Source organism: Furipterus horrens, unplaced genomic scaffold, assembly GCF_987537825.1.
Source record: "Furipterus horrens unplaced genomic scaffold, mFurHor1.1.pri manual_scaffold_3, whole genome shotgun sequence".
Taxonomy (NCBI): Eukaryota; Metazoa; Chordata; class Mammalia; order Chiroptera; family Furipteridae; genus Furipterus; species Furipterus horrens.
Window position 1 is genome coordinate 189,473,889 of NW_028327173.1, and position 12,223 is coordinate 189,486,111.

At 34.7% G+C, this 12,223-nt stretch overlaps 1 protein-coding gene across 11 annotated transcripts in view; it reads right to left on the bottom strand.

The window, feature by feature from the left end:
- The window catches only part of NUMB (NUMB endocytic adaptor protein), a 136,452-nt gene that overhangs the window by 27,699 nt on the left and 96,530 nt on the right, over window positions 1-12,223 (bottom strand). For 9 of the 11 annotated variants that reach the window (XM_090271106.1, XM_090271108.1, XM_090271109.1 and 6 more), the window contains 2 exons: window positions 9,734-9,808; window positions 4,283-4,315 (listed from right to left, as the gene is read on the bottom strand). In XM_090271106.1, the coding sequence (XP_090127232.1) occupies window positions 4,283-4,315; window positions 9,734-9,808 (108 nt within the window). The remainder of the gene's footprint in view (window positions 1-4,282; window positions 4,316-9,733; window positions 9,809-12,223) is intronic. The other 2 variants (XM_090271112.1, XM_090271110.1) reach the window with 1 other exon arrangement.

Genomic DNA, 12,223 nt, shown 5'->3' on the forward strand with positions numbered 1-12,223 from the left:
AGTGTGGACCTGAGTTGAATGATGGCAACTTGAAAGATTTAAAAAGCTCTAAAGTAAAGTTTTGCATTTAAAAGCACAGTTCTGGTTAAGACTATGAGTGATGTTTTCCTTACCTTGGTTTTCCAAACTCTCTGAATAACTTACTATAATTTCTAAAATTGTATATTAGAATAAAATCACAGTGCCATAGAAAGAATTCTCCCTGCAATAACATAAGAAAAAATTCTGACAGTCATATTTGCTCATGGATGCCAAATGGGATTACCTAGCATCTTTTAAGGAAATCCTGTGGATGTCAAACTCACTAGTCTGATTTAAGTACCTCCAAATAAGTAAAATATTAGTTTGAACCACTAAAAAAACTCAAGGCTTTAACTAACTAAAAAGTAAATTAACTAGCAATAAATCCAAAGTTAACTTCTACCTTTAAAAAAGGAAGTTAGAGAGTAAGTTTCCTGAAAACTTAATTTATTAGCATTCTTTAGGGTTAAATCTCTTAAAGTCTTGTAAATAATATGAGAACAGAGTGATAGCAGAGCACAGTAATTAAGAGTGTGGGCTCCAGAGTCAGATTATCTGGGTTCAAATCTTAGCTTCTATCACTTATTACATCTGTGAATTTAGGTGGGTCACTTAGCCTCCGTAAAATTTGTTTTCTTGCAAAACAGGGAGAATAATAATTTCAAGGTTATTGTAAAATGAAGTGAGATGATTCATAATTTATTTTTCATGCCATATAAATTTATCATGTAGCAAAATGCAGTGAAAACAGCTAGGAAGCACAGTGTGACCCAGTTCAGCTACACTGTATGCGTATCATGGCCTCATTGTATGTAGCAATGAGAACTGCCACACTGGGATTAATTTTAAAATGAGGCCTTTGTTCCTCAATGCCATATTGTAACCTTCAAAAAATACATTTAACATGTATATATATCAAATCAATTTCTACAATCTAGAGCACACATATTAAAAACTAATCACTTAGAAAATCAAAATTGTGTAATAATTGTGGTAATGTGAAATTGTTTTGAAAAATTCTATTTGGGAAAGAATAAGCTCCCCACAAAAATAATTTCCTTAACAATGAAATACCAATTAATAATAATGCAAATATTTATAGAATTTTCTTTTTTAAAGGATATTACATTGATTATGCTGTTGTCCCATTTTTTTCCCTTTGCTCCCCTCCACCCAAAACCCCCTTCTCTCCAGCAATCCCACTCCTCTTAATTCATGTCCATGGATCGTGCATATAAATTCTTTGGCTTCACCCTTTTCTATACTTTTTTAAGTGTATTTTATTGATTATGTTGTTACAGTAGTCCCAATTTTTTTTCCCCTCTTCTCCCCTCTGTCTAGTAGCTCCCTTCCCTCCAGCAATTATCCCCCACAAGTTCATGTCCATGGGTTGTGCATAGAAGTTCTTTGGCTGCACCCTTTCCTATGTTATTCTTAACTTCCCCCTGTCTATTTTGTACCTACCAATTATGCTTCTTAATTCCTGCACCATTTCCCCCTTTCTCCCTCTTCCGCCTCCCAGCTGATAACCTTCCAAATGATCCCCATATCTATGATTCTGTTCCTATTCTGGTTGTTGGCTTCGTTTCTTTTTGTTTTTGTTTTTTAAGGTTCTGTTGTTAGTTGTGAGTTTGTTGTCATTTTAACGTTCATAGTTTTGATCTTCTTTTTCTTAAATAAGTCCCTTTAACATTTCATGTAATAATGGCATGGTGGTGATGAACTCCTTTAGATTTACCTTGTCTGGGAAGCACTTTATCTGCCCTTCCATTCTAAATGATAGTTTTGCTGGATAGCGTAGTCTTGGTTGTAGGTCATTGCTTTTCATCATTTGAATACTTCTTGCCATCTTCTTCTTGCCTGCAAAGTTTCTTTTGAGAAATCCTTTGAAAGTCTTATAGGAACCCCTTTGTAACTAACTCTGTTCTTTCTCTTGCTGCTTTTAAGATTCTCTCTTTATCTTTAACCTTTGGCATTTTAATTATGATGTGTCTTGGTGTGGTCCTCTTTGGGTCTAGCTTGTTTGGGACTCTGTGCTTCTGGACTTGTACGTCTATTTCCTTCACCAAATTAGGGAAGTTTTCCTTCATTATTTTTTCACATATGTTTTCAATTTCTTGCTCTTCATCTTCTCCTTTGGGCACCCCTATAATTTGGATGTTGGCACGTTTAAAGTTGTCCCCTAAGCCTCTCCTCATTTTTTTAAATTCTTGTTTCTTCATTCTGTGCTGGTTCTTTATTTCTTCCTTATGTTCCAAATCATTGATTTGAACCCCAGCTTCCTTCCCTTCACCATTGGTTTCATGTGGATTTCCCTTCGTTTCACTTAGTATAGCCTTCACTTCTTCCCTTATGCGTTTGCCATACTCAATCATGTTCGTCATGTCTGTGAGCATCTTTATCACCAGTGTATTAAACTTTACATCTGTTAGGTTGGCTATCTTCTCGGCACTTAGTTCTCCCACTGGAACCTTGATTTGTTCTCTACTTTAGGCCATACTTCTCTTTCTCCTCAACTTGACATGCTCCTGTGTTTGCTTCTGTGTCTTAGGTAGAGCTGTCACACCTATTATATTGTAAGTGGTGGAGCCTTAGGTAGTCATCAGTGCTGGCAACCCGTTTTAGCACGTTGTGGTGCTGTATGTGGGGGAGGTTTCTGAGAGGGAACAATGCTGCTTGCTCAGCACTCGCCCCTTTTCAAAGCATTTCTCCCACTTCCCATATGGGACTGGCGCCTGTCTAGTTGTTGCCCTGGTTGTGGTTCTGAGAGTGGGTGGGTTTGCAGATGTTCTAAGACTGGGGGGGGGGGGGGCTCTAAACACCAGCAGTTTCTTCCTTCACCCCAGCCCCCACTGGTTTTCAGGCAGAAGCAATGAAACTTTATTTTCACTGGTGCTGGAGCCATGAGCGCGTGGTCTGGTCTGGGGCTGGGAGCGCTCCCCAGGTGTCTCTCCCAACTTTTATAATCTGTGATTGCACTTCCTGGCAGCCAGCCACAGTCACTGCCTTATTGCTGCTGCCACTACATGGCATCTTTTTCACCCCTTCTCCACCCCGCCTACCTGTAGAAATGAGTATTGCTTCTTTATATCTTTCTTTGTTGGACTTCCATGCAGTTTGATTTTCTGGTAGTTCTGGTTGTTTTTAGTTTTGAAGTAGTTGTATTCCTTCTTATGGTTGTGGAGGGAGGCAAAGTGTTGTCTACCTATGCCTGCACCTTAGCCGGAAGTCAGAATTAATTCTTTCTAGATATGATACCACATACTGTGAATCTGTTAATTTGACTCAGATTCAAAATGTCTATTAAAAAATTTTATGGTGAAATGTGTGGGTCAATTATATGACTTTTTATTTCAGACTGACAGCAGTTACTAAATTAAATGATTCAATCTAAAATCCTTCTAATTTGTTTATATTAATATAAAGGTGCTCTAAACTAGAATATGTAAAAATAGGTTATTACTAAAATATTTACTTGAGAAGGAAATGGAAACCATTTGTTTTTAAAAACAAATTTCCAAAATAACAAAACCATACAGTAAAAAATACAACTGTGATGGGATTTTTATATTCAAATAAACTTTGAGTAGTTTATACTCAGTTATCCAATAACAGTAGTTTTTTCTTATACTTTCTCAGTCTGTATTATTTTGTGATACTCAAAACTAAACGTGGACCCCAAAATGTTAGAAATATATTTACCTACTTGTACATATATTAATTCTAAGGAAATCTGAACATTAAACAATCATTACTTGAAAAGCATCTATAAAAACACTCCATATGTGACAGATATTTGGTAAATTAACCAAGATAGTTTTTCTTAGATTAGTAAGTAGCCCAAATTAAAAATCATAGGATCCCCAAAGATAAATTTATGTACTTTCACTTACCTCACCTGAAATTTAACTTAGATTGAAAAAATAGCATTGAGTATAATATTTGGGATACATTTAATTTTCATTTGAATTTAGTATTTCTTCCCATTTCTCTGTCAATATTGAATAAGTAAAATTCACTTGTTAAAAATTCAGCTAATATTCTAATATGAACAGTTCTGCATGATCAAATGAAATTTAACACCTAGTCTTAAAGAGATAATCCTTTTTTAACCTACTTTATTTACTTATTGGACTTTCCTAGGAATCATCACACTTATTATCATACCAAAGCTGTATTTCTTTTAAAAAAAAATTATGTCAGTGCTATACTAGGGGTGTAACTCCTTATAAAGCAAGCACAAATGTGGCATCAAACTTACTTTTCCAAAGAAGCCTTTGAAGAACTTCCTTTCCTGGAGGAACAGGGGGACAAGTCGAGCACTATTACTGTATGGGCTAAATGTCCCAGAGTTTCACACCAATAAGCACGTAAGGAGGTGGGGAAGAGGGCAAAGTAGGAGAAGGGGAGGGAGTGAGTTTTAGAGTTATCCATACCAGGAGTGACATGAAAATGTATGGCCTAAGAATCCGTGGAAAGAATGAGAAGAAATCAGAGCCAGTGTCCATGCAGAGCAACTAGTTAGTTTAGTGTTCTCTATTTACTTTTAAAAAAGATTATCCAAATTTGGTAGCAGAGAAAAAGGTTAGGACATACTGGTTTTGTGAGATTTGCATTTTAAATTTCATAATAGTGAGTAGCAAATAGAAGATTAGCTCCATATACATTTTTCAATTGAGAAGTGGTCAACTATGTGGAAGTTGTTAATTAAAAAACCAGTTCACATTCAAATGACCACATAATCACATAGCAACACATAAAATTCAATTATGAGTGTACAGCAAGGGTCCTTGTCAGACTTTTTCTTACTGAGTTCAGTATGTCACTTAGACAATCCTTACTTATGCATTAGAATTAATCTGTATGTGTGCTGATCAATCCCATGACAATCATGGGGAAATAATAAATATGTTCTATTCCAGTGGGGAGGATGGAGGGGGTATAAAGGGGATAAATGGTAATGGGAAAAAATACAATCAAATAAATAAATTCTATTCCAAACACAGAATAAATCATCTATAAAGAACACAAGGCTAATGATCTCAGAGAAAACAAATAAATGAGAACATAACCATATCTGTGGACCACAAATGGAATGTAAGGAAGGAATAGGGTTTTGTTTTCTTTTTAAATGTTACTGTTTTAGAATAAAGAAACTTGCATGGACAGTTCTAAGTACAGAATTCTGAAACCATGTACATGAGAAAGACATAGCTATCTATGGTCCTAGCACCAATTTTTAAGCATATACAAACTTTAAAAACAGGCCACCATTTAAAATTTGAATAATTTATGCAAAGTAGATGGGTTTTGATTCGCCCAAGCTAGCTTAACTTTACATTTCCTACTTTTGGTTAAAGTACACTTTAAGCCTTTATTTCTTGGTTTTAATGATGGACAAATGTCTAGAAAAAGACAACTGTACTAAAATTTGACTCTCTCAGACAATTTATAGTCATTCAAACACTGAATAGTTTGCTTGCTCCTAATTTCTGAAAAATGACAAACAGTATCAAATATTTCCATAAAATGTTTTGAACTTAAGCTGGAAAAATAATAAAGTAGTTGCGGTAGTTATCACAATAAGACTAATTTTATTTCTGCTGCCAAGTTTGGTGACCCTAGTTTTGTTAGACTGAGCAACCATCAGCTTTTAAGGATGCAGAAAAAGTTAAAAGATTCACCATTTTTAAGGGATAGTGAGGTGAGGGAAAGAGATCCATTAATATTTAATTTAGCTCCCAGAAAAGCACTTGTTAAACATGGAGTTTGCCTTCTTTTTATAAAAGATCTCAGATGTTAATGAAAAAGGTTGACGTGCAAAATGCATAAAAAGATAGTTATTAGAGAATATTGTTTTTTAAAAAACAATTAAGCTATGATTCTTTTACCTGCTAAAACAAAAACATATATTAGAAAAAAATATATCAAATAGTGAATAAAAAAACCAACATATTAGAAACTGGTAGTATAATGAAACTAGTCTAAAACCAAGACAGAGGGAGAGACGTTTACAGAGACAATGGGAAGAAAAGACCTTTTAAAATGAAGGGCATTTTGGATCAGTGTGAAGCAAGATAACCAAAGATCCGACACTCTTTTTACAGAATACACTGATAAATTACATTACTCCTCAGCCAGCATTGGCTATGACATAATGACACTGAAAATGAACAATAGATCACCCATAGACAATATCTCATACAATCTAAATTCCTAGGTGGCTAATTTGTGAAATTATGTCACAAAGTAAATGAGATAAAAATAGCTACAACTAACTTAATGTATACCAAGTTAAAAAAACAATTTAAACATATTTAGGCTCTGAGAACCATATGTTTAAAACACTATCTTGTTTAGTTATAGCATCTTTTCATTTGAAAACATTAAGTTTGCAGATAACTTCTAATTGAAGTTAAAATAATCCTAAATTTTAAGGAACTACTTCAAGGAAAAAGAAAGCTATCTTGCAAACTACCCTGCTTTCTGAATTACCCACAACTTTAAAAAGCACTAGAATATTAGATATTTAGTTTAAAAATCAAGTTAAGTGATAAGTTGATGATGTTTGCTTTGCTACTTAACTGGTACATCAGAGCTATAAATTCTTCAAAAAAATTTTAAAAGATTTATTTATTTTTTTGAGCAAAAGGAAGTGGGGGGAAAAGAGAGGGAGAGAAACATCAATGTGTGGTTGCCTCTTGTGCGCACCCAACTGGGAACCTGGCCTGCAACCTAGGCATGTGCTCTGACTGAGAATCGAACCAGTGACCCTGAGGTTCTCAGGCTGCTGCTCAATCCACTGAGAGTTACACCAGCCAGGTCTAATTCTTCAAATTTAAAAAATTTGGCATTCAATCTAGTTCCGCAGATATGCTATTTTTCTTTAATATGTAGGTCGTACACCTTTACATTTACTTGCATTTATTTGAAACTCTAAGAGGAAGCTTTATGATCTGTTATGTAAAAATAAACAAAAACACCTCCAGAGACACAGCTTTTGGCAAAATATAAGCATCTGATATATCTAATCATAGATGTTTGTTATAGATTATAGATCTCTGTTATGAACAATGTTTGGTAAGGGGGGAGGCAATAAGAAATTTCTGCATAGTAAAAATATAAAGACAAAAGTCATGATTTTTTGTGGATTAATATGATTTGAGAAGAACAACAAGCTGAAGACTTCCCACTTCCTGCAATATTCTAAGCACAGCATTATACAAGGGGAAAGTTTGAGTGTAATAATCAGAAAATTGACATCAGTTACCTAAAACTTCAATCTTATTTTTAAAAATACATGTTTCCCTATGTAAAATTTAAAACAACATTTGCTCCAAGTCTCCTGGATAGGAATGGTCTGAAAAATTACAAAGAACTTCTTGAATGAAAATTTCAGAAACAGTCCATTTCCCCTCAAAGTTCAAAAGTTCAAGTATATACAGAAAAGCAATCAATATATATAAAACTTCATTTTAGTCATAAAATCCCACAGGGAAATAAAGATCTTTTAGAGCTATGCAAAAGGGTTTCATAAATTTTTAAAACATAAAATACAATTATGCTTATGGTGATTATTATGAGATTCAATTTGGCCACATATTGAAGACTGAATTGCTTTCTGAATATTCATTCCAGAAATTTTTGAGTGGCTACTATGTGCCAGGCACTGTTTTAAACCAAGTGACAATTTGGTTTCTATTTCTGGTGAAAATAAAAACTCATTAAATTTTATTATTTAAATAGTCCTATACTCAAATAATCATGCTTATAGTTTACAATCTTCCTGTCCAAAAATATAAAAAGGTAAAATAGAACAAAAACGTTCACTTAATTAAAAAATTAGTTTTAAAACTCAGTAAACAGTGGCTGTCTCTGGGATCACAGGAAAGTTTATGTACTGTTTTTGTTCATTTGGATTTTATACAATGAATGTTTACTACCTATATAGTAAACAGATGTTTCTATTTAAAAGTAGTTTTAAAATGTAACTAGACAGTTAAGAAGGTTAACTGCTCATTAAACAACTAAATACCATTTCTTAATACGTACCGTCTGGGCAAATTTAAACGTTCCCTAGATTTTCTTCATTTATAGAGTGAACATGAAGCTATACTCTGAGTTAAAAGATTTTCTAAAGGCTGATTCCACAGTGATCTTCTAACAGTAAGTTATAGAAGTTATAAGACTTTAATAACTATAGTTTGTTTCAGATCTATCTAGTCTGTTCATTGATTTGTCTATTGCTTTTAGTCATTAGTTTATGATGTTTAAAATGTCATTTAAATGAGTTTAGGGCAAATCATTGCATTAGTTTTTAAAATATTCTTAGCTAAACTGATTTTTCTAGTGAACTTAAAATTATTTTGTTAAAGAGGAGATTGAATTTATATTTCTTATAAAGTTACAATATCTGAAGCTCTATTTAACTGGGGAATATATTCAGGTAGACATGGCAAATCTATAAATTATAGTTCCATGTACCATAATATATGGATATAACTCTCTTTAACATTATGATAATTGGAGGGCAAAGACAGAGTAGGAAGGGCTTCAATCATTTAAGAATTTAAATAACCAAAATCTAAGGTAAAGAGTATGTGTATGCATTGGTTTAGTTTCTATTTCTTTAGTTCTTTGCATAGTATAATCAGTTATTTTTCTCTTCTATTCCCTTCTACAACAGATTCAGGCATTTCTTCCAAAATATAATCCACTTCTCTGAGCAGCTGCTTTCTTGATTTTATATCTTTTATATTGAGAAATTATAGAAAAGAGGTCATACAGAATGCACCAAGAAGCAGAAAAGTTCTGATTATTAAGTAAATTAAGAAAAAAGCACTCATTAGTAGCTGAACTTGTGGCAGCCCACCAGACTAGCAAACCCAAAGCAACAAGTATTTAATGCTATTTGGGGCAAGGGCATGCAGAAGTAATGTTCAAAGCTTTCAGAGCAAAGGCGGGTTGGGGGAAGACCACACACCAGACAGGAGGAAGGTTGTGGAGAGGGCTGTCAAGAGTTTCCCAAACATTTTTCAAATCTATCCAAAATATGAAATTAACACTTTCATCTGAACCTTTATGAACTCTGAACCCATTTTCTCCTTTTATTAAATACACAGGCATGTGCCTAGAATGTGTTCTATGACATAAAGGCAAAGTAAACATTATTTATCTTATAAAAGAGTTTTCCATTTCAAGTATGCTGAAGTTTGTGCAAGAAGCAGAGAAATATATTTTTTATGTTAGAGGAGTGTAGAGAAGCAAATTGGCAGTAGCCACCAAGATAATAAGTCCTCCCAAAATGGAAACCTCACTAGTCATCAACAGATATATCTATCCTCTATTTTTTCCTTGAAAGTTGTTTGTTATAGTTGATTTAAAAACAATAATTTATAACCCAGTTATGATAGTTAGGTTAAGACACTAACAGTTTTATCCTGGCTTTAGAATGTTATTCATCTATAAGATTTCATTGTTTAATATGGGCTCTTAATCAAAAGTATCTGGCCTAAATTGAAGAAGTTGGTCTTTATAATTTACTCCTTTGGATGGACAACATGAGATGCTCTTTATTAGTGAACTCACGTCTTTTGCCTTAAGAGAAACAGTGTTCTTATTGGATTGTGGATCACTAAAATTTACTGAGTAAAATCTTCTAAGAAAATATTTATAGCATATAGACCAACACTGGCAACCATCAAATACATACAGCTTTCAATCTTTTTACAGCATCTTCACAGATGTGCATTCCTCTTGATTCATCAACTTCTACATGGCCAAGGTACTGTAGGAAGAAGGAAAAAGTTAGAGCTTTTGTTTTGTTTATGGAGTAGCTACTAAGTGATAGGCATTAGATGGTAGGAAATTGAATATTGAAATTCCTACACTCAAGAAACTCACAGCATTTTAGAAAGTTAAGATAATGCTACTTTACTTACCCTCAGTGTCCTCAAATGAATGAGACGTATAATAAAAGTTATTATAGAAGAGTATGTGGTAGGCACTAAATGTTATCTGAATCTATTGGATTTGAGGCATAATAGCCTGTGCTAGAAACAGTTACTGTATCTCTAAACATAAAAACAATCCTAAAAGGAAGTGTATATATGTATGTACACACATGCATATTAAAAAAGGCATAAATAAAAATACCAGTTATTCCAAGGCTGAAGAGTTCACATACTCCTTTTATGGAAAACACATAAGAGCAGGGCAGAAAACCAAAACAAAATTTAAGAAAGCAGTGCATCTGAGCTTTAAAAGATATGTAGCACCTGAGGAGGCAGAAATGGAAAGTTTAGGAAACTATTTTAGGCAGAGAGAATTCAATAAAAGTGAGAGGTGTAGAATAAGATAACTATGTACCAGCAAGTATTACTATTTGGCTGGAATATGAGGTATATGCAGCTGGGGAATCTGAATGCTAAAACGAGTCTGTACTTAACCTTATAGGTAATGAAGAGCTAATGAAGTTTGTTTGTTTTTTGCAAGGTGGTAAAATGGTTCAAATTGTACCTTAGTATGGGAATAGTCTTAGATTAGAAAAGCAGAAGGGATGGTGGCAATATTACAAGTGCCCTCTTTTAAAAGGAAACTTAGGGTCTGGTTCTGGGAAAGATGGAGTAGACACACTTACCCGGTCCCCACCCACTGAACGAAACAAGAAAATCTGGTTAGAATGCAATGAGTACCTATTTGTGGTTTCTATAAAGAGTAGAAGATGAATCAGAAATTATTACCAGAGCTCAAGGTATTTCTGAACTGGCAGGGAGTTTACCTCCCCCTACTCTCCCCTTCCTTGGGACATCCCGCTGTGGCACAAAGAGAACTTTGGGAAAAGCACTTGTAGCTCTGGCTCAAGGACCAGGTAAGAGAAATCCTTATCCTCAGAAAGAATACCCTCCGTTTTATTTATCTCTCTTTTCTTCTTTCTTCTCTCACACTATAGCCCAAGAAACCTTGTGATGGCAGTGGTGCTGGTAGCAGCAATAGAAACCACACCTCTGAGGAAGAGGAACCTTCCACTCTTCCTTCGATTTCAGGGGCCAAAGCCCCTTCTGCTTTTTTCCCTGTCTCTGAATCTCCCACCGTTTGGCCTTGGAATGGAGGTAAAATAGCGAGAATGCATGGGAAACACACATATACAGTTTAAGTAACCTGCCCAACGTCATTCCGCTAAAGAATGCTCAAACTCAAGTAGCCTGATTCAGTCTTATAATGCTCATACATTGAATTTTTCATTTTTACTCCTATCTTCAGAATGATGAATCAATGCATAAAACCAGTGTAGAAAACTGCTAGACTTTAGATAACAAAATACTTGAAGAAGCATCAGTTACAAAAATCATAAACTAAGGCCAAAATAACTAAACGTCTAAAGAATTGTAACAGCTATAATTCTGAATACACATTAAATAAAACAGCAAGAATGCTCACTCTTTAGTTTTGGATAAAAAGGGGCTCTGTAATAAGTCTAACAGAAAGTAACTTCACAGAGTGATCTGATCATAAATTTCTAACTGGGCAGGTCATGGTGTTAGTGAGGCTGTTACTTCCCTAGTAAAAGCTTATCCTTGCCTTAAGCAAGCGCTGTCCATTTTTTAAATCACTGTAAATATTTTATTTTTAAAATTCTTTAAATTTAAATCTATTGGGGTGACACTATTTAATAAGATTACATAGGTTTCAAGTGTACATACTGATATATGATCTGTATATTACATTGTGTGCCCACCATCCAAAGTCAAATCATCTGTCACCATACATTTGGACCTTTACCTCCCCACCACCTCCACCCCCTTCCTTCTGGTAACCACCATAACATTGTCTGTGTCTATGAGTTTCAGTTTTATGTCCCACATGTGAGTGAGGTCATATGGTTCTTAGCTTTTTCTGACTGACTTATTTGGCTCAGCATGATATTCTCAAGGTCCATGTTGTCATAAATGGCAGTATTTCATCTTTTCTTATGGCTCAGTAATATTCCATTGTATACATATATCTCACCCCCTGGCTGGTTTGGCTCAGTGGATTGAGCGTCGGCCTGCGAGCTAAGTGTCGCTGGTTCGATCTTCCAGTCAGGGCACATCAGAGAAGGAAAACTCTGACTCCAAAAAAACCTCCGCTGCCTTGCGGCATACCTCTTCAGGGGAAAGGCTAAGGGAGTAAACCCCGACAGAAAATCCGGAGCCGGAGTCCC